We start from the raw sequence: 23522 nt of genomic DNA, 5'->3' as shown, positions 1-23522 counted from the left end.
CAAGTGCGCTGTGTTGCCAGCTCCTGGTTGTAACCTCATGTGCAAGTGATCTCATGCCTGACCAGGTTAGGACTTCAGTGGCAAGAGCCTTTAGGATTGAGTTCCTGAAGGCTGTTTACAAAGCAACAGCAAAAATCTTTTTGCTATGAGGGATGACACATTGTTTCTTTGTGGTCTATTCCAACTGAAATCAGTGGTTAAATCTGAAATTTTTGAAACCAAGTTGGTATTTTCATATGTGACACCCAAAAGCTCAATCTGCTACATGTATAAACTGTAGTGGCCTGTCAGAGTCAGCCTGACTGTGTTGCTGGATGAACTGGATGAATTAACAGTGGAGCAGGATCCCAGTACCCTTAGTCATAAATGTCATCTCAGTGAACTTACCGGAGTCATTCCTCTGAAGGACATGAAGGTCCTTTTCAAGAGCCGTGTTTATCAAGTGTTTCTGGGCACTTTCTGTTTTCTGGTAACATACCATTGCAGATCAGCACCCTGGAGCTATTTAGCAACAAAAGACTCTTGGAATGTCATCTGCAAAAAAAAAGAGCAAGATCGAGTTCTAGGGCCTACATAGTCCTCTTAAAAACATCCATAATTTAGGTAGTTCTCTTTAAAAAAAATGCCTATTTTGCTCTTTGATGTTATGTAGCACACAACTCCCACTCTTTCTCTTGGATATGTTCACCATTCAAGTGCCTACAATCTCAGGCAGTGGGTATATGTATAAATGCAGCATTAATAGCATCCTGTACTGCCACAATGTTTTAAATTATAGAGGTGGGGGCTTTTTAACTTTGACCACATGCTTTGTGTAAATACTCCAGTAAAACATAAGCGTGCAATGAATTTTTGTTCCCTTCTCCTCCTGAAAGCCATATGCCAAGTTATCCCTGAAGCCTGTGGCCGAGCCTCTGTGGCTGTCCCAGAGGCTCCCGTGAGGATGAGCCATGGGAAGAGCTGTGTGTCCCTGTGCATTAGAGCTTCCCAGGGCAGGGTGGTGTGTCCCCACGGTGGCCCTGGGAGCAGGACCAGGTGTGCTCAGCACCAGCTAAAACCACCCTTTTGGCACACCAGGATGTGCTGGGGACATGGCCTGACAGCCTCAGAAGTGTGAAGGTGAGCTGGTAGGGGGCACAAGGATTCCTGCTCCTTCCCTGGCTGCCCGTGGGTGCTGCTCCCATGCCCCGCGGTTTGGATGACCTGGGCACTCCGTGTGTGGCCAGCTCCAGCTGAGCCAGTCCCTGCAGCCGAGCCAGGCCCTCTTATGGCCGGGCTAATGACTAGAAAACATCTCATTAAATTCTCCTCTTGGCAGAGTTTGGTTCATAGAGGGTCTCAGGGAGGAAGGAGGGGGAGGCACTTTGGTCCCGAGTGTTAAAAAAACAGCTTTATTTTTAGGCCCTTTTCCATAATAAGATTTTCTCAAATTACTTCCTTCTTTTTAAATTTGAAAAGTTCAGTCCTAAGTTCAGGGGTAGCCCTTGGGCACTGGGGTGGAAGATCCTTGTACATATTACAGAGTGATTATTGACAGAGTTTAACTGTAGTGACCCTGCTTTCCTAATTCCTAAGAAATTTTCTAAATATGCTCTTTAAAATCCCTACAAAACACTGCAAATTTTGGGTAATTCCAGAGCAGGACCTGAGATTATTGCTTTATTACCTTCTTTCTTCCTGTCCCCTTTCCCAGACTGACCATTCCGCTGACGTTTCTTTGCTAGTATGTTCTAAGCAGAATGTGTGTGTTTGTCCTTCCTACAGCTTTCCCTTAGCGTTGATCCAGCACGTCAGATCTGTTCTGTTGATTCAGGCACTTTCCACTCCTGCTGTAATCCATTTCAGCAATGGGCTTGCCTAGGCTAAAAACAGTAAAATATTTTTTTTCCAGCAATTTGATAGCTTTGCCAATGGGTTCAGTGAAAACAGATGACATATTTATTCTTGTATTGACAACTGAGAATGCTCTGAAAGTCTGTAAACTTTCTACCTCTCTGACTTCTCTGCATCTCTCCTCGTCCGAGCACCCTCCATGATACAGTTTCTGGTTGGAAGATTGACTTGACTCATTTTCCCCCACTGTCAAGCTTGTACAATTGAGGGATAAAAATCCTGCTTGAATTAGTAAAGAAAATCTGAATATTTAATTTCTGCATGGGATTCAGGGGTTGATAACTTATATCTACTCATCATATAAATTAAGTACAGTTTGTGCTTAAGTGGTTTTTTATTAGGCACTGCTGAGATTGTTAATAGCAGGTAGGTTCTTTAGGTTTTAAAGTTACTTGCTCTGAAATGATTGAAAATCAAGTGATATGTGTATCTTTAGGTAGGAAATAATTCTAAAAATTAGAAGGAGAGACATTTTTCCTTACTTACTGTTTCCACCTTCCTTGGAAATAACTATATCACATTAATACTCAATATACCTAGCAAATTACCAAGGCATTCTCTTTAATTTCAATCTTCTGCTATAATAGCATATTAGATGCTTCTTTTAAGGGTTAACCTTAATTCATACCAAGTTTTAGAGTTCTCTCATATGTGAGTTAATAGGAAGATGTTGTCCATAAAACATTGCCTAAAATTTTATTTTTGGTCATAAATTGTCACAGAACGTTCATCTGAATATTGAGAGGAAATATTTACTTAGAGAAAACAATTAGGTCCCTTGGGTGTCTTCTGCTCCTTTTTCCATTTGTTTCAGGGGAAAAAAAAAAAAGAAATCTTAGGTTAATTACAGATATTCTTCCTAATTTTGTCCAAGAAGGATGTGTGGTTGGAGGCACAGAAGTGTGCAGAGGAACTCCTCTGGGTGGTGGTGCTATTTCAGGTTGAGCTTGGCAGCATAGGAGGTTTGAATGCTGCCTGCATAGGCCTCCCAAGCGTCATCATGAGTCAGAAGATGTTCAAAGATGAAAACAGGGGAAAACAGGAAAGAAAACAGGAAAATCAGCTTAACTGTGCCCAGCCAGCATCAGCTCTGTTCCTGTTTCTGTTGCAGCTTTCTTTGTGAAATTGCCCTAGGCTAAGGTTACCAGGTTTGGGTGCCTGGTAATGGTTATTGTGCAAAACTGAACTGTTGTTTCCTGATGCACAGACTGCCTGACAGCCTTATCCATGCTCCTCATGAGCTGGCTTATCCAGGTGTGAGGGGGGTTGTGTGATGCTTTAAGTCAAAACAGATACTAATGATGTCACAATGCTAGAGAGAGACATTCAAATGGTGCAGGAATGAGCATGGAGTACAGCAGATGAAGAAATACACAGATGTTGGGAAGATGAATTTGTTGTTAAGGCATTAGATTGGTGCTTAGGAGAATTTAATTTTCATTCCAGCCTTAACAGGGACTTCCTGTATGACCTTTAGGAAATTATGTCTCTGTTCTCAGTCTGTAAATATCAACAATGGTTTTTTCCTATTCGTTCCCTGCCCTTTCGGTTTAGGGAGCAGAGTTGCCAAAGCAAGGACTCCTACAGTCTGTGTTTGTACTGACCTGCTCCAGGGCCTGTGTTCTCTCTCGGTGCAGTCATGTGACTGTGATACTACACAAAATTGTGTGTGAGGAGAGGAAAAATGTAAAATTGCAGAGGGGATATGCATGTCACTGGTTAAGAATTTACAGAATTTAATACATGATGATTAGAATAAACCTAATGAAAACATTGCCTGTTATAGACGAAGATTTTTGTAATTTCTGTGGACCTCTGTACCATAAGAGGCTTCTGTAAAAAAATCTGTTAGTTTAATCTCGGTTAAACTCTAATAGGACTTTTTTACATAAGCTGGTGTTTAGCATGCATTTGGGATGAGTGCATTACCCACGAGTAGTGAACTCACAAGTGAGTTATGCGGGTAATCCCAAATGAGTGCCAATAAAACTTTTATAACACATAGCATCATTATGGAATTCGTTTATGCCACATATTTTACAGGGGAAAAAGCTATTTTGGTCATATATTAGAGAGTTTGTAATTTTTTTTACTGGTGCTGTTTTTCACATCCCTCTGCCTGTAAAGCCGAGCCAAGTGAATACCACCAATCCTAGAAGGAAGGGAAAATTAGAACAAGCACATGTTTGAAATCTCTCTGAAAATAAAGCAAGGGCCAGATTCTAATCTCCTTACTCATACCAAACATCACCGTACCCCCTGAATAGCTCCATAGATTTCTTTGGGACCATTTGTCAAGTGAAGTGCTATTTGACATGTGTGGCAATACCCAGAACTGGCTCAATCTAAACTAGCTTTTTCCATTTAAGCCCTCCAAAGCTTGCTGTCTTCAGTGGTTAGAAACACATATTTACGGTTTTTATCGCATCAAAAAGAATTCTCACACTGCTTAGAAGGGTTTTTTCAGCCCCTTTTTAGAAGAGTTGGACGATATGAAGCAGAATCCCAGCACTTTTCTAAAGCTGAGCCAGAGAAAAGCCCCCCTAAAGGGGTGGCTGGCAGACTAAGCGCACTGCCTCCCACCCCGTTTGACAGGTCATGTTTGCGCTGCAAAGACTGCGGAATCTGGGCCTTCCACTCCCCCCTGCTGGGACCAGCAGCTTTGCAAAGGCCACCTCATACAACTGAAACAACACATGCAAGCCTGTTGCACTGATGTAACACCTCTGTCCCCACCACTTCAGCGTATGGGCTACCATGTCCCAAATCCAGTTCTCCTCCTCCTGGGAGTAGTTGTTTCACCTCAGACTTGAATCCTCCATCTTCCTTTGTGTAAACACAGAGCATTCTAAGAGAGAGATTTTCTGTCTCTTGTTTTCTGTTGCTGTGTTAATTTTATTGCCAAGATCAAAGATCCTGGACTAGTAGGCATAAGTCAAGAGAAGAGCTTGACTTGACTTTATTGAGAGCAGGATCAGGCCATAAACATCCCGGGTTTGTTCTTTTGTCTCACATAAAATAACTGCTCCGATAAAATGCACTGTTTGATGATGGTTGATCAAGGATTGCTGCTTAAAGCTCCACATGTAACCTAGCTATCTTCACATTAACCTCCTGCTTTCATTTCCTTGCTTATGTTGAATAGGAAACCATTATTGAACTGCAGTGTTATGTTCATAGAAGCCATTTGATTAATTGACTGTGTTTTGAACTCTTGTGACCCGAGGCTGAAATGTAGCTCAGACAAAAGTGACAGAAGCCCAGCGATGGGTTGGGAGTTTAAAAGAGTGCCAGTACACTGTCCATGGGGCAGCCCACATTCATGTTCATGTTTATCCTTGTAGAACTTGCTAAAAGTAAAGACAGATGTCCAGCTTATCTCATGTAGTCAATATCAATAATTAGCACGGATGCTGCTCGCTGCGAGTTGAGCCTACTCCTGCTGTCACTCTGTCTTTATGTATCCACAGGGAGAAAACCTGGAAGGCAGGCAAAAAAAAAAAAGTATTGCCAGAAATCCCCGTAGGCTATCTGAGAAGGAGCGGATGTGTAAAGCATTTCTTTCTGCATAAACATTTAGAATCAAGCTCTCATAAGTCAGGGATCCACCAAATGTGGTGTGAAGAGGCAGATGAAGCCTGCCTTCTGGCATGGCAGCATTTGCTGATTGATTCGGAATGCAGAAGGACCCTTTTTATTTTTGTTTTAAAATTTGAACCACATCTTAATACAAATCAGGTGAAAAATAAATTGAAAAAATAGCAAACCTGAGATTACAGATGTGCCAGCTTCATATTGTTCAGTTTAGCTGAGGTCATAGTCAAGCCCATCAAGTTCACATCGTTTAGTGTGTGGCCACTGAGGCAATATTCAAACAAAAGAAAAGCAGTCAGGATGCTGATATGCTCCTACTTTGCCAGCTGGCCTCATTCAGCTGTGCAAAGCACACTGGCTTCAGCTATGTAAGGAACTTAAATCAGCAAGGAATACAGGTTTTTAAAAGGATATGCTGTTCCAAACAGCCCATTCATTCTCCAGCTCTCTGACTTTAGATCAGTCATAAAGAGGAAATACCTCTCCTAATATGCAGTTTCGTATTCTGAAATTTAGAATGTAAGAGCTATGCTAATGACAGTACAATTCACTTAGATGGAGGAATTTGGTCAACAGGGGACATTTGTATTCTGCCCAGTAATTAAGAGAAAGCTTGAACTTCCTAGAAAGCCTAGAAGTAGAATTACTGGCATCCATTCCTCCTCCATACCGGTGATGTTACCATGCTGGTTCCCTGCACGCAGGTATAGATTTATGTAGATTAATTTGGTATAGTACGTTGAATTGCCACTATGATATATATTTTAGAATTACTTCCTAGCACAGCCTAATGGCTGGAATCAAATAAAACATAAAAGTAGATTTATATAGATTGCTATATAAATCAGATAAAGCTTTATGTTACCTGGCATTGGTAATGGAAGCTTTTCCTGCAAATAATATAGAAGTTTTTCATGTAATATTTTCATTATTTCAGTGAGAGTAAAGCAACAAAAAAAATAGAAAAGAAATAAACAAGTCTATTTGGCTTAGCCACCATTAAACATCATTAACTACAATTTTGCCTGACAAGTTCTCTCATCTTGTGATGGGTGAAATGGTAGAAAAGTAGACTGAACAATTGCATAAACCCAAATGAAATATGCCCTTGTATTCTAAGTGTGCACAGTTCAGTCAGTTAAAATAGAGCAATTTATTATGCTTTAGCAGCTTGAGCTTAATCTAGTTTTAAATAGATCTCTTTTTTTTTTTACTTCTTGCTGAGTTTTAACTGGTTTGAGAAGACACATGATATAGTGCTACACAGTCTCTGCTCTCTCTCTCTCTAGTTTACTTTGAAATAACTTTAATAGAGTGCTGCTGATGAAAATAGCTCACAGGAAATGTAGATGAGCCTTTACACAACAGTGAATATATTTGTTTTGTTTGAAATGAGTGGATAATGGAAGAGACGAGTACAGAGAGTGGGGAGAAAGGAGCTGAGTACAGCAGGCAGAGTGGAGTGGGCTGCAGCCACCTCCTGGGGATTTGGGGGCTCCCCGGCAGTGGTGCCTGCCCAGGGCATCCCATTTCCAGAAGCTACTCAAGGTTAATAACTCTGCACAATTTGGGCAAGCCTATCAAATTTCTTACTGGTCAGTTTTTAATATCAAACTGCTACTGTGAACCACAGTGAACCACTTTGCTATATTGGCCTCCCATTGTCAAAATAGGTTGGAATGTTTATCAAAATCTCCTCACATAATATGGGCAAAGCTCTCACCTGCCTGCTTTCAAAGCGTGCTCTGCTGTTCCTCCATGCAGGGAGTATGTGACCTTTACCGAGTGGAATATTTTGACTGTAGACATTTTGTTTGATATTACTCTGTAGTTTTCCACTTATTCATTAGATCCCTCAGCCTTTGTGGGTTTTCACAGGTAATTCTGTAATTACACCAGCTGTGATAAATACTTTCTTGAAATCTTGCTTGAAGAAATTTAGCTAAGTCCCTTTGCATGTGGGAGGAAACAAGAGTCTAACTTGGTGTTGATTGATACAAGCAGCTATGCCAGATCCACAGAGCTGTGTGCTTCTATCAGAGCCCACAGGGATGGCAGAGGGCCGTGTTTGCAGGGAACTGGGTGTGTGTGAGAAGTTCAACCACCAAATGACACCAAATTCTTGGTGAAAAGGGTATTCTGGCTGGCATGGGCTGCCCTAGAATTGGGATGATGGATCCTTTCACCTTCAGGTTACCAGTTCAAATTCAAGGCAGATTTGTAGGGAACAAAACTCATCACACTCTCAGAGCTATTCAATGTCTGTGTGAAATGAAGTTCTCCCTTGGAGTCTAATGGACACTTGTCCAAATCCAGGAGCTGTAAGGCTAATTGGCACTCTTGAAAGTGGTGGCATAGAGGCCAACACTGAATGGAGTTCAGTGAGAGGAGAATTTCTTCTCCTTGTCCAGAGCTGGGTTAAAGCCCAGTAGGGTGTTTGTGTTACTGCTGCACATTATATGAATGTTTTCTGGGTTGAAAAGGGACTGCAAACTTCAAAAGCATTTGTGGAGTCTTAAGGCTTCCAAAAAGCCCTAAGCTAACTTTTTTTTAATTTAGAGGAAAAAAAAAAATTGCTAGCAGTGTTTGTTGAGCTGAAGCTTTGAGGTATCTTGAATAAAAAAAGGAGGGAGAAAAATGATTTAATTAAAAGTCAGAGAATTCTAGGAAAATCAGTAGAGAGAGACTGTGTGTACTATCCCTTTTCATGAGTGACTGTTTAAACAGACCATATTCTCTGGTCTTTAAAATATTTTTTTCCTAGAAGAAATCCGCTGTTTCCTTGAAAAATTAAAAAAAAAAAAAAATAAAAGCCAGCACCCCCCAGCTGACTGCCTGCAGCAGCTCCATGACCATGAGTATGTATTATGTTGCTAAAACTCCTTGATGGAATGAGTTTTAATTTGGTTTACAGAAAGCTTTAGGGGATATGGCTCTCTACAAATTAGACCACAGGAGCTATAAAATGAAGGATGTCGTCTCTAATTAGAAACAGTGGAGCAGTCTGGTGTTCTTCCTAGTTGTAGCCTCGTGGGTACTCTCTCACAAGTGAACTCTGGGCAATAGTCTCCTCTCTAGTAACTATTATCTGTCTTTCTACTGGAGTTTATCTGTTATCTGATTTTCTGTCTCCATTTCTGTACACACCTTTTCTCATAGTTGTGGTAATTTCTTCATGAAGTTTTGAATGGCTAATGCAAAACAAAAGTTCATGTGTTCTTCAGTGATTAGTCACCACTACCAAAGTAACTTCCTTATTTTAATAATACCAGGAAATTATTCTCAGACTCAGGTGAATGTAGAAGTCAGATGAGTGGGTCCCTTTTGCAGCATGCAGCTCTACCAACTCTCTTTTCTCATGCCTCTTCTGATGAAGTTAAATGAGAGTTAAAGAAAAGCATACAGATAGACTGAAATAAATTATGATTTATGGTAATCAAATTAAATTTTCTACACACATTTTTTAGCAAGAGAGCATTCCTCAAACTGGGAACCAAGATTTTTTTGGACAAGAAGATAATGTTACTTAACTGGCTAGGAAAAAAATGGTGCCTGGAAATCTAATAGTGGGATGTCTACAGCTTGTCATTTATGCCAAATGATAAAACCAAATTTAAGCTCAAATGCAAACGGGCATTAGGCATAAATGCACAACAGTTAAAAATCAACTAAAAATGTATTTCCACAGCACATATGAAAGGAAAGCTGAGCGTGGAGCTGAGCTGAGAAGTATTCAGGGGCTGTGCTAAGGCAGCTATAATTTGACTTTTTTAATCATCAGTAAGGAAGGACATCCAGGCTCTTAATTCATCAACATCTTCTCATGTAGACTTACATGCAGTAGGACCAACAACTGGTCCAATGAAAGCTTTAATTTACTTGTGGCATATTGTTTCCACTAGGAGCTCTTGTAGATCAGTCTGAGAAAAATTACTAGGTGAATAAAATAGGGGGGAAAAAAGTCAAGTATTACACTGGGATGTAAGTAAAAAATGGAAATTTAGAATTAGTCAAAATATTTATTTTGCTGCCCAACATGGAGTATTACTGACAGGAAAGGGCTGTATTTTTAAGTGTGATTGCTGTTTAGATTTTGCCAGAATATATAACTGAACGTGTCTCATGACCGTCTTATTTTCATGTAGTATTTCATCCTCCAGCTTTGTAGGGGAACTTTATGCCAAGAGAACTCACTGGAGACTGAGTGACAGATCAGGCTGTTGTCCCACATTCCCTTTCTACTAAATCACAGTTTTCTTTAGATGGAAGGTGGCTATTGTGAAGCTGTCAAACTAAGGAAAGTTAAATGGGCTGAAGTGAAGGCTCCTGCTAACAATAGCAGCTATCTCTGTCAAATGAAAGCTCAGCAGACAGTTACAAGGCAATTCGGCACTGATGGGTGGTCGATTAAAAACAACAAAAGGCAAGATGAATGAAAGGGGAAAATCCCTATTACTTTGTGGTAGGAGCTAGGGGAAAACCAAAAATAAAATAAAAAGCCCACCTCACCCAACCCCGTAGCAATTGGAACAGACTTGTAGTTAGCATGACCTTCATCATCTCAGATATGGCACAATAAAACTGACAAGATTATTTTCTCTTCTAGCAGCGCTGAGGTATTTTCATTGGCAAAAATCTGGAAAAGTAAAATAAATGCAGAGTTCAAGGCAGCTGAAAAATTCTTGAATCTGATAACAGCTGGAGCATAGTGCCACCAGGAAAAATAGCTAGGTTTTGTGCTAAAAAATTATGACTTGATCATTTTTTTTAGTGTCATTTCTGAGATTTTGAAGGTTACCCTATAGACAACCAGAAGAGGATTAGAGAGAAATTATCTTTGAGCTCAAGGGAGCACCAATTTAAATTGGATTTGAGACATAACTTTTGCATTACCTTAGGAGATGAAAGGTGGTGTTGTGCCCCGATAGTTACCCAACTGCCTAACCATATGTATCAACTGGATTAGTCTGCAGATTAGCAGCTCCTGCACCAAGTGAGAGGTGTATTGTGCAATTTCCTCTTCGTGGGACTCATCCTTTTCAATTGAAGTAACATCAAAACTCGGCAAATGTGGGGAGGGCTCTGCAGCTTGCAAGTTAGGTGTAAGGGGAATGTACACACTTGTTCCTCAGAAGATAATAGTCACTAAGATTTAGACTTGTTATGGCAGCTGTGTAGAGTAAGATGAGAAAGTACAAAAGAACAGTCCTTGGAAAAAAACGTGTGTTATATCCTTATAACTATTCTGATAGAAAGTCAAGGCTTGAAGTTTGATGGGAGGCAAGCACCTAGACTCACTTAGAACCTATGAAATTCCCGTTTATTTTCTCACAATTTAAATGTTAGGATAAAAAGGCCAGAAAAAACAAATAGGTTCTTACAGAGCCTACAGTTAGGACTCTGGTTCCTGCCAACAGTGGAGCCAGGATTCAGAGAAACTGAAAAAAGATTGTAATGAAGAATTTGGGGAGACACATGTGCTTCATGAGCATAATGAACTAGTTTTTCATTCCAGCTGTATTAGGCAAAATAGTTCAGTACTAACAAATTGTTCCATTGAACAACCTCCTCTGACAAAATGTAGAACTACATGTACCACGGACCCGATCCTGTCTGACAATTCTGGCATATTATTATTCTATTATTTGTCTTTGTAAAGTCATGATGTCATTAGACTTTATCAGTTAAATTAAATTTAGTCGGCATCATCCTTAAGTTTTGCCCTTTGAAGAAAACACTGAGTATCCATTTATCAATTTCATGTACTAATTTTCTTGTTTATTTGTCTGACATAACATTGAGGTACTTAAGTCATGGACAAAGAAACCTAGTGCCAGACATTATATAAATGGTCAAAAAGAAAGGAAAAAAAATGGTAGTCTGGAATTTTCTTTTTTAGAATGTTTTTAGCACTGAATACCATATTTTGGGGTGTTTTTCACTGGTAACATGTATTTCATCTCATAACCACTTTGGTATGAAAATAATATTAACCTGCCTCTCAGAGAATCAACCACAATGCTCCTCAAAGCTTTTATGTTAAAGGAGGACCAGGGTGGTCTCAAGATGAGTTTGGGAGAGAGATATTAAAGCTGAGGGGACAAGGGACAGTGGGCACAAACTGAAACAGAGAAAGTTTCATCTGAATAGGAGGAGAAACTTCTGTAGTGTGAGGGTGACTGAACATTAGAACAGATTGCCCAGAGAGGCTGTGGAGTTTCCCTCACTGGAGATATTCAAAACCTGTATGGATGTGATCCTGTGCAACCTGCTCTGGGTGACCCTGCTTTAGCAGGTTGTTGAACTAGATGATCTCCAGAGGTACCTTCCCACCCCAGTCATTCTGTGGTTCTGTAACTGGACATACACAGTGTCTGTGAGTATCCCTAATGCAGCCATTTAAACCAACCATTAATGTTCCTTTCGTGGTTCTTCACAGCTTCATTCTTCCAACGCTGTAGAGGGCTCTGCAAGCACAAATTAGCAGAGAGCTCAGAAGTAACCTGGTCCTGAGGACTGTAAAGATTGGGGGGTGTGTGTACACAGGGTGTGTATGGCTGTGGGGAAGTGCTGGCTTCTCCACAGTTACACCATTTGCAGTGATACTAAAAATAATAACCTCAGTTTTCAGGACAAAGAACGGTTTAACCATGTGGCACAATTTATAGGGTAAGCAAACTTTCAGAAAGAGCTAACTGTATCAGAGAACTTGTGTAACATGCACAGAAGGCACTGTTAAATTATTTCAGAGCCATAATTCAAAATGCTGAGGAAAATTCTCCTGTATTATAGCCAGAGCAAGATTGGATCTCTAGCCAAGTACATCAACGTAAATGTTCGGCTGTCTGGGGAAATACAAGTCTTACACTGTTACTTAGGGGAAAATGTGCACAGACATGGTGGAGCCCCTTATGAAACAATCCTCATTCTGTTAAACAATAGGATCAAATTTTCAGTCAGGCTATCTAGCATATTGCATTCTTCAAGCTTGCCAAGCAAAGAGAACTATCAGCATGAAGATGGATTTATTTTTACAGAATTAATGATGTATGAAATCTAGAAGCGGAAACACACATTTTCATTTTATCCTCTAATTTTTCTTTTTACATTATAAGTGAAAGGAAATGCTTGGAAGTATTTGCAGTTATTCAAATCTGTTTATCTTAGAGTGATTATCAGAGCAAACAGTGTCAGGCATTGTGTTTGGATCTGAGCCTGAAAAATAGTGCTTGCAGGAGCAAGGATTATTTGCATGAGTCAGTGTTTTCAGCACTGTGCTTGGTACTTGATTTCTCTCATGCATATGCAGTGCCTTATAAATCATCCAGATTCAGAAATCATTTAAGTATTCTTTCATTTATCCAATCTATTTATATTAGTTTTAGTCTTGCTTGGTTTTATCCCCTATATTTATGTTAGTTTTAGTACTATTTGGATTCATCTATTTATACATTTTTAGACTGATCAACAAAATGTTCATTTAGGGATAAAAGTGAACAGTCTTACTGAAAATTCATTTGTCTTTGAAAGTCTCTATCAGATCTGTGGGATAACTGATATAGTTATCAGTGGATAATCAATCTGTGGATTTTTGATATAGGATTTTGCAGGTACAAAAGCATCTTTAAAAACTGATCACAAATTAGGGCAGTGAAAATGAAGCTCACAAGCTCACTTTCCCAAGATCCCCTTATCTTTTCTTTCCGTGGGGATTTTTGCTGATGAACATCCCTGAACTACCCTGTGTACCAGGCATGGTCCAGCAGTATTTTTGTGAAGCTGTAGTGCCTTTGCAGCCTGGGAAGTGCTGGTCAGTTCTCCCATGTACACACAAGCCCCTGGGACTTGCTCATCTTCCCTGTGGCCAACCCCTGTCTTTATTCACTGTGCACCATCAGCAGGCCAGTACAGACAGAGGATTTGGATTCCTGCTTGGAATTCTGCTCTGGTAATGCACACCCCTGAAAATCTGTAAGTCAGGCACTAAGCTTACAGTGTTCTTTAAAAACCTGGTGTGGTCAATTTCACTTTCCTTCATATGCACAAAGACTGTTTCTGAAGCAAAAGCTCCCATTCTCCATAACATATCATGAAAGCCACGTCATGACTCACTGTGTTGCCTTTTCAGTATCTTCAGCTGGAAGACCTCCTTCAACCAGTCTTTATTAAACATCTTGAGTCTTCCTTTTGAACAAGTAAAGAATTCCTTTACATTTTTATTAAGTTGTTGTTCATTTGCGCAGAAACGAAGGAGCCAGACCCACTTACAGGGTCATATGCAATGTAGAACATTGGATAGATGAGCCAGTCCTGTGTGATTTCATTCCTTGTTGAACAAATTTCTTTAATATATTTTCTGGTATGATTTTTTAAAGTCACCTTTGCAAGTTGTGGTAGAATTATAAATCATTTTTTAACTGTGTGCTAAGTTCCTATAGCCTTTGTGTGTAAATATGCCAACTGAAAGCTTGTTTACCAGAGAAAATAGTGGTGCTCTGGCTGGGAGACAGTTTTAATCAAATATGGTTGGAGTAAGCAGGTGTTTTTCATGTGGAATATATTGGAAATGAGTATGTATCACAGAAATGGCTATTGAACTATATATTGCTCTTGATAAATAGCAGAACCCAAAATTATATCAGCCATTGCAGTTTATCAAAGGGAAAAGAGTAAAAGCTTTGTGCACACTGTCAGAATTGAACACACTAAAAAGGGGGGTACTCATTTTTATTCTTCACAAACTCTAAGAATGCACATTTTATACTGGCATTTTTAGAAACTATTAGTCACTCCCTGTGTTTTTCCTGGACCCATACTTTTCTTTGTTCTCATCTCTTTTCTCTCTTTCTTCCCTCTCTTTTTTGCTTCAATGATACACCATACTCCGAACTTGCCAAACAGAGATGTGTGTTGTACTGAAGAGTCACTGGGCAGTGAGGGAGACACAAGGTGAAGGAGGTTGCACTTCTCTAAGGCAGAAAGAAAACCTAGTGGTATGAGTGTTATTAAGGCAAAAATATCAACTCACCAGCTCGAAACAGAAGGATACAGCTTTCTGTGATTTTTTTGCAACTTCCTATTATATTGTTAAAATATTTGACCCAGTTCTGATCCCGTTCTGTTGGAAGCATTGTTTGCAAGCAGAATTGAAGCTCAATAGAGAGGTGAAGTTATTGAATATACCACAGTATTATTTGTGCTAAACATGCCAATTCCCATAAAATTTGGCAGCAGGTTTCTCCCTTCTCCCAAAGTTCTTGTCTCAGCTTTAATGAAACACAAAATGCCTGTCAACATAGCAGTAGTTATAATGCACTTAGGTAGCAACTTAATATCTTAGTTGCCTTGAAGAGCTTTTTATACATAGACATTAATGGATGGCTGGATAAAGAAATTCTTCTACTGAAAGAATTAATTTTGCTTAATCCTTTTGAAATTAAGAGATGATACGGAGAGATGAGTAATGAAGTGCACTCTCTAATTGTGAGGTACCTAATAGAAAACCACAGGGGTTACTCCTTTCTCACCATCTGTAATTACACTAATTACTGATATGGTGCCAGGAACACTAAGGCAGGCTGCATGTGACAACACACGATGGAGTGTGTCCTAGAAAGCCATTGTTCTCCATCACTGGCCAGGAGGAGGCTGACCATGTCAGCAGGATAATGAGTGCCTTTCCTGTGGCAGGGAAGAGAACAGGCACCTCTGTTGCTCACACGTTGTCTCGCAGTGAAGACACAAAACTTCACTTTAGTCCTTTCTGAGGGGAGGTGATTTAAGGCCACAGACTGAGGAGTTGATCTATACCTTAAGCAAATTAGCCCTGTTGAGGCCATTTAAGCTGCTTTAATGAGCAGAAGTTACTTCTGTGAGTAACAGTTTGCAAGACTGACTTCATCATTGACAAAAATGTAATGAAAGAAAATGGTGGATGAGGAGAAGGGAAATTAATAAATTATATTTAAGTATGTATAAAATTGCTGGACAAATGGTCCTGACTATTAAGGTAAATGGTGCTTGTAAATTCCATTTAATCTTCTGAGATTTTCTTTTACCATAACTCTTACAGTATCTCAGAGGAAATAATGTAAGGATGACTTGCACATTTCAGAAAAAGAATGAATATAAGGTTTCAAGATTTATTGATGGGATGTTTTAAAACAAAAGATCTTCTTTTTTCCTTTGGAATTACTCTACCGTTTATTTTCATTTCCTCAGTTTTTTGTTCACTGTATTATGAACTTCTCTGGGGAAATCTATTGTTAGATGTTTTCACACACATAGGCCCCCTTCTTCCCCCTTGATAAATGATAAAATTGTGCTCCAGTGTGTGCAACACATTCTTGAAATACATCTGAATTCCATTATACAGTTTGTCATTTGCATGATACCTTTTGAGTTACCACTCTTGGAGAAGCCTTATAATCTACAGAGAAATGCACTAGGAAGATGAAAAACAAGTTGGGAATCAAGTCCATGGGGTAAACCAGCAGAGATTGTGTTGAACTGATGGCCTTATTTCCATGCAAGTTCAGGGGTAGAAAAGGTTGCATCTCAGTGTTAGTCACTATTGGCATGGACCATGTTCCCTCTGCAGGAATATTGCTGCAAACAGGAGTGACAAGGCCTTCATAACTCAGGCTGCAGTGTACTACCTTTTTCACCCCAAAGACATTTATTAGATTCCTGACTGTTCTGGATTAAGTCTTAATAAGTTTCACAAGTTTGAAACTTGCTATAAGAGTCTAAACTCTCTCTTTAATATAGAATAACTAGTTGTAGCACAGAAATCTTAGAAATGTATTCCCATTTTACCAGAGACAAACCTGGCAAGAAAAGAATGGCACGTCTGTATGTCTGGTTAACACCACTGCCTGTCCTCCCTCCTGCAGAATCATCACTTGTGTTTGCTGTGATGTCACTCAGATGGGATACGCATTTTGTACAGATTTGGTTTGACATGAGTGACTTAATTTTCTGTGCACCTCAGGATTAGGGAATTGCCCAGTATTCCCTTGGCTGTCTGCTTGCAACACCCTCTTCCCCTTCCTCCATTCTCTTCATTCCCACAAGGCTTTTTTCACATTAGAGTGAGCCCCAGTGCAGTGGTGAACTGATCCCAGAGTAAATTAAACATGCAGAAGCTTGTCCTATCTGTGCTGCCTTTTAAACACCTCCTCCTTAAGGAAGCTCTATCACCAATCATGTTACTACAAACACAGCAGACTCCCATCCCAGCCCTCCACAACCAGAGCAGGAAGAAATGCATAGCTTTCCCAGAAGCCTACCAGCAATCAGGACCTTATTCATTTGTTAAAATCATTTAAATCCGTTATACATTAAACCAAATAAAAAGGATACCGTGAAAATATTCCGTGAAAAGTTCAGAGTCTTCTGTATACGCAACTGAAATGGAGAAATGCTGTGGTAGGCCTTTTTCAGGGAGTGAATTATCTCATGTCTCCAAATCCTCACCTGCTTGTTGAGAGGATCCCAAATCAGCAGGTCTGGTGTGCACAAAACATCCACTGAACTCAAAAGTCAGGATGGGCTACAAGTCCCATTTCAGTGTTCATTTTCTTACTATTCTAGTGTGACTTTTAGGGAACCAATCCTAATAAAGCCCTTGTTCAGCCATTTGTCTAGCTAAATTTGTAATGTAGGAACAATCTGCTTTGGGAGCAAATTTATCCCTGGAGGAAGTGGGTATTGTAGTCAGTCAATGAGATTGCCCCTACTTACACCACAGATAAATGTGTTGCTTTGTCCCAACATTTCTGATTTGCAATAATTTCACATTCCAAATTACAAACCTCTGAAAATTGTAGATTATAATAAATGTGCTGACACAACTTCTACTGTTATAGTAAATGGCATTGCTCTAATAATGAAATAAAAAATCCTACTTAATCCTATTCTTTCCCTAAAGTGGTGTTTTGCATTAGCTATGGATGAAAAGACAAACAAGTACATGTATATTCAATAATAATGTCAGCTGGGTCAGGGAAGAATAGGAAATAAAATGAATTCATAACACCCCTGGAGGTAGCTTTCTGATACAGGCAGTTTTCTCTTTGATTTGCCCTCATTGGCAGCATTCATTGTAATTTTAAAATAGCCTCCAAATTGGCCTTTTTTAATAGCTGTCCTGATCTTAATAACAAATATGCTCTTTAATCTCCAGTCTGGGTGCTTCTGAGGTGAACAATTACATAGAGCAGAATAGATCATATGGGTATTTAGATGGACCTCTCACTCAGGAGTGCCTAATTTCACGTTCAGACCATCCAGACAGTGTTTTGGAGAGCTATAGATACAGAGCTCGTCTGTCTCAAGGCTTTGAAGCTAAAATACCTTTCTAGATATGATAGTGAAATAGTCACCTTGAATTAAGGGTGCTGGCAATCTTAAAAAGTCCTTATTGAGCTTTGAGTGCAATCAGATGGTACTTGCTTATAAATGAGAGTTAATGGAAACATTAAACAGTACAAGCTACTGTGACCCATGTCTTCAGAATATTAAGCACATTTTAAAATTGTGGAACACCATCTAGTCCTTTGTGTTCTGTAAAATACTACTTTTTCTAAACAATATTCTCTAGGAGCAGGTTATTTGAAATGTTCAGCATTCTACATTTGCATGTACTGTGTATTTCTAATTTATTTCCTCACTTCTCTGGCTACCATATATTTCTGGTTGATACTATACTCAGTTTCTCTTTATTTATTCCATCTGCCAGAAGAGTGTGATGCATTTTAGAAGCTGGTAGGTTTAGTTGTTTAAGCTTTGAGTTTTGGAACTGAATAGGATGACATATTCTTCATTTAGCAGAACAGGCTAAGAAGAATTATATACCCCAAGTGATAAGCTTGGAACTGCTAAAGAAATGCCAAAATCCAATTTTTTTTCCTCTCTCTAGTTGTCTAAACATCTATTAGTCTCTTGAAGGAAACTCATAAATCCTGCAAATTTAGTTTCTCTGAAACCAACTCTAACAGTTGTCCTTCCTACTAATCATGTTTTATATCAATTTTATATTTTTCAATATTCAATAAACATGTCTTGTGCTTACTGTACTTGTTAGAAAGTATCTGCAGTGTAGGCTGTATGAGGACAGTTATTAATCAGCCATTTTAGATGGCTGTAGCGTTAGTTTAGTAAGTGTATCCATTTATCTTTTTTATGTTTTCTTCTTTGTTCTTTCCATTTATCCAATATGGAATTTCTTTTGTCCTTTTTGGTTTATTTCTACCAGGCTATGTCAAAAAGGAATTTAACACGTAACAAATTAAAAAAAAAATAAAACACCCACTAAAACCCAAACCACCCAATAGCTGAAAGAAAGAAAACATACCACCCTTTGGGTTTCATTCATGATCTTTGCATTATATCCACTTAAATCTGCATTAAAAAAATAACAATAGAATGCATTATCTAGCAGTGATTCTTTAAAGCAGTGGATAATTTACACATTAAAGTGAAATGTAGGTTTAAAAGCAGGAGTGTAGGATTGAATTAGAGTTAAGAGTCAGAATGATATAGTCCTGTATGAAAATGGTCTTGGTTTCCTGGGGGTATTGTCCTTCTGGTGTAATGAGACTTGCAGATAACAATCAGGGACTGTGGATAGATCAAGGCACAGCGATACATTGAGAATGGCACAGCAAGTAATGGCTCTGGGGAAACAAATGAATGTGTCTGCTAGATAAACAGCATTAAAAGTTTCTGTTCATCGCCAAAGTCCAGGCCTCTAAAGATTAATAATCCCTGAAAAATTGAGTATTGGGTTTGAATGGCAAGGTTTTGGCAGCAGGGGGGCTGCAGGGGTGGCTTCTGTGAGAAGCTGACAGAAGCTTCCCCCGCTTGCAGCAGAGCCAATGCCAACCTCCAGGATGGACCTGCCACCAGCCAAGGCTGAGCCCAGCAGTGACAGCGGCAGTGCCTCTGGCATAACAGATTTTAGAAAGGGAAAAAACTGCTGTGCAACAGCAGCTGGAAGAGAGGAACAAGAGTCAGTGAGAGGAACAGCCCTGCAGACAGCCAGGTCAGTGCAGGAGGGGCAGGAGGTGCTGCAGGTGCCAGAGCAGAGGTTCTCCTGCAGCCCCTGGTGCTGCCCATGGAGAGGCAGCTGTGCCCCTGCAGCACATGGGGGTCCTGGGCAGCAGGGATCCCACTGCAGCCCGGGGGGGAGTCACGCCAGAGCAGGGGGATGCCCAAAGGAGCCTGTGACCCCGTGGGAAGACTGTGCTGGTGTTCTGGTAGAGAGAGAAGCCCATGCTGGAGCAGGTTTGCTGCCAGCACTTGTGACCCCATGGGGGACCCACACTGGAGCAGCCTGTGCCTGGAGGATGTACCCACAGAAGAGACGCACTCTGGAATGGTTCCTGAAGAGCTGCAGCCTGTAGGAAGGCCAAGTTGAAGAAGCTCATGAGAGGCTGGCCATGTGGGAGGGACTCCATGCTGGAAGAAGAGGGGAAGCATGGGAGGAGTGCTTCCCCTGAGGAGGAAGAACGTGCAGAGACAATGTGCAATGGACTGACCATAACCCCCATCCCCCTGCACCACTGTGAACGGGGAGACAGAGAAAATTGTCAGTGAAGTCCAGCCCAGGAAGAAGGGAAGGGTTGGGGGGAAGGTGTTTTATCATTTAGTTTTATTTCTCATTGTCCTACTCTGATTTCATTGGCAATACTTCAAATTGATTTCCCCAAATCGAGTCTGTTTTGCCCATGACAGTAATTCTGAGTGATCTCTCCCTGTCCTTTTCTCAACCCACAAGCTTCCTGTTACATTTTCTCTCTCCTGTCCAGATGAAGAGAGGAGAGATGGAGCAGCTTTGGTGGGCACCTGGCATGCAGACAAGGTCAACCCCCCACAAATACTAAGTTTTAGAAGATTTTTTTTTAATCCATGCTGCAGTGGTACTTTTATGGGTTCACATATTAGAGGGAGGCATCGGCCATTTATCAGGATGCTAATGACCGGTAGTTTTGTGTCCAGATACTGTGTAACCACTGGGTTGCCCGACAACAGAGGTCGCTGGAAGACAGATGACTCACAAACCAGTTTAAAAATCTCCTTCACAAGGGCACCATCAGGGCTTCAAATGTTCTAAAATTTCCACATTGGGATTATTGTCCCCTCTTTAAAATTCCATGTGTCAGGAGGCTTCCATGATTTACTGGTAGTCTTCAAACAAAAAAAAACCCTTCCTAACAGAACATCCATTGATTGCTAGAGTTATTTACAGGCTAACAGTAAAAAATCATAGACTTCAGTCCCCATCAAGGCAGAAAGGAAACAATAATTGCAATTTGCAAGCCTCCTGCCGTGGGTGGAGGAGCTGGGGCTGGCAGAAAGGACGATCTGCGATTTTAATGGATGCTGCAGCAGGTCAGGGAGAGATGTGCCAATTCATTTGTATGTCATCCTGTGATAGGACTATTTTTCAAGGTGAAAAGATGGGTGTGAGGTAAAAGTGTGCCCAGATGATTATCAGCTCAGATAAAAGCATTAATATATGGGAAGCTATACAGGAGCTTATTTTGGTGACTGCTCTTCTCTCTAGGTAGAGAGCTGCCCAAATGGGAGACCTCTTCTGTCTCTGTAGCAGCAAATAACATGGTTTCTTACCCTGTGTATTTTCCTGTACCCAAGTCTTGGATTGAAAGGAGTCATATGAGTGTTAATACAGTAATTTGCAATTCAACTCTTTTGGCAAAGGAAAGGAATGAGGCATAGGGACAGCCACATCTTTTAGGAGCTTCCTTCCCCTTAACCAAGGGCAGGGTGCAGGCCTGTGAGATTTCTGTTTTAAAATATAAATAAATGGAAAAAAAAAAAAAAATAGGGGTATGAACTGGCAGGTTCCCAGCTTGGAAAGTGTTTGGTCTGCCTTTGGACACTAAAAAACTGTGAGGTCCCATCAAACCTCAAACAAGCAGCTCCTCTTCTTGCTATTATCCACTTTGCATTCTCAGTTTGATTAAGGTAAGGATTGGTACCAGAAAGGAAATTGGTGATGCCCCAGACTAAGAATGAAACATAGATTACTTTTTCTCAGTTTTTAGCAGTCTCAGAGCTGAATTTGTCTTCTGGTTTAGAAACATGTGTAGGTGTATATGGACTAATCCCTGTGAGACAATAAAAGAGGATATGAAAGAGCAGCTGACTGACAAACTTTATGATGGACAAGTCTGAAAGTCATTTGTTCTTCCCTAGAATCACAAAGAAGCACTAATACATACATGGACTATTCATCACTTCATTTACCTCAGGTCTGGGGTTGCTGTTGTTGAATTCAAAGAGGGTTTTTCCTTTGACTTTGCTGAGGTGTAGATTTGGCCCATTGTATATGAAGTTAATTCATTAAATGTAATTCTGTATCGTTCCTCTTTTTTTTTCAGAATGCTTGAGGATGATCTAAAACTCAGCAGTGATGAAGATGATAATGAACAGGTAAATACATCTAAGATAAGTGCATAGATCATTTCAGCTGACAAAGTTATTTCATTGGTTGGATCTGTTTGTGTGTTGACTTACTGTATTTGCATGAAAAGCATTTTGGTGTACTGCAGAATCCATTAGCTTAAACCATATTTGTTTCCTTCTCATTAGAGGAAACGCTCTCAAACAGGAATGTATTTCAGTTTTGCTGGTTAAGTTTGTGAAGTGGATTAAACTAAACCAAAATATGACTTATTAACCTTTGAATTAGAGACCACATGGAGCATCACCCAGGAACAGCCAATGTGTTCTGAATCTCTGTTCTCCATTCTACCAAGCTAACTGTGGAACAGCCTCCTCTTGCTTTGTACCCATTTTCTGAATTGATGAGCTTTTTGCAAGTCTGTGTAAGAGGACCACACAAGAGCACATACACAGCTACAGAGTTTGTTTGCACTTTGCAATCCATTTATACAAGCCCATGCAAGAAAATGTGGTCTGTAAGTTTTTGTTCCAGTCAGAGAGTAAAGGGTTGGGAGTCCACAGTAATCCAGTGACTCCCATTTGTGAAAGGGAAAGCCCTCAGCATGTAGCTCTAAATCAATACTGAAAGTTTCTCCATGTACTTGGGATATCAATGAAGAATCATTTTCAGAAAACTGGCTCATGTCATCCTCTATCCTTCCCACTTTGTAAATATTTATGGATAATGTTGGGAAAGAAAGCTGGTGAAATTCATATTCTCAACATTCTTATCAGAAAAAAAAATGAAACTTTGTGTTAAATTCATCCTTCATTTTACTTTATATATGCAATAGACTCAAATGTTTAAATGGCTGCAATAGAGAGAAAGGTAATGCTATAATTCAGCATAAGATCATCTGTTCAGTCTGAGAAATGTTAATTATAGGTCAATCATTCTTTCTTATTTGTTTTTAAACCACCTAAATGTTCTCCTTCAGGCTACCTCATCCATCCTTTAGGGTCATGCCAGGAAAGATTTACCTTCTGGTGAAAGTTGACCCCTTAGTCATAGATGTCAGTATTTTTTAGCACTGGCAAGATTCACAATGTCTTCTGAAGCCAAAGGGTCAAAATCCTGTACTTGTGTAATGCAGTGTTGTGCAAACATGGTGACTAATGACGCCATCAGGTTTGCAAATTTGCCCAAATGGTCCTGTAACATGACATTGTGATCCTGAGATGCCTAAAATACAGAAATGGAAATATATTGTCAGGTAGCAGTTACTGTTGTGTTCCTACAGTAATAGTTTTCTAGTGACTTAAGTAGAATTTACAGAGTTCTGAATTCACACAGTTTATACTGCCAGGAGGAAATCCCTTATCACTGGTGAGTGGAGAAGCAAAGGCCTTGGCCAGCGTTTGCTGACATCAAATGACTTGAGCTGATGTCATCTCTGATGTTAATCTCAAGCAGGACAGAACAGTGCACAGAGAGGTCCGGACAGCTCTGGAGCCCTCAGTGCTGTCGGTGTGGGATGTGCCTCTCACCAAGGCAGCATCCTGTGGGTGAGCAGTGTCCCTGCTGCCAGGCCAGGGGCTGCAGCCTGGGCCCTTCTGCAGTG

The 23522-nt window shown here is 40.1% G+C and overlaps 1 protein-coding gene across 6 annotated transcripts in view; it reads left to right on the top strand.

The window, feature by feature from the left end:
* The window catches only part of AFF2 (ALF transcription elongation factor 2), a 350681-nt gene that overhangs the window by 240535 nt on the left and 86624 nt on the right, over window positions 1-23522 (top strand). For all 6 annotated transcript variants that reach the window (XM_068204990.1, XM_068204985.1, XM_068204986.1 and 3 more), the window contains exon 8: window positions 21897-21948. In XM_068204990.1, the coding sequence (XP_068061091.1) occupies window positions 21897-21948 (52 nt within the window). The remainder of the gene's footprint in view (window positions 1-21896; window positions 21949-23522) is intronic.

This window comes from Anomalospiza imberbis, chromosome 14, assembly GCF_031753505.1.
Source record: "Anomalospiza imberbis isolate Cuckoo-Finch-1a 21T00152 chromosome 14, ASM3175350v1, whole genome shotgun sequence".
NCBI classification, from domain to species: Eukaryota; Metazoa; Chordata; class Aves; order Passeriformes; family Viduidae; genus Anomalospiza; species Anomalospiza imberbis.
The sequence above is the reverse complement of the archived record's forward strand: the minus strand, read 5'-3'. Positions and strand labels throughout refer to the sequence as shown.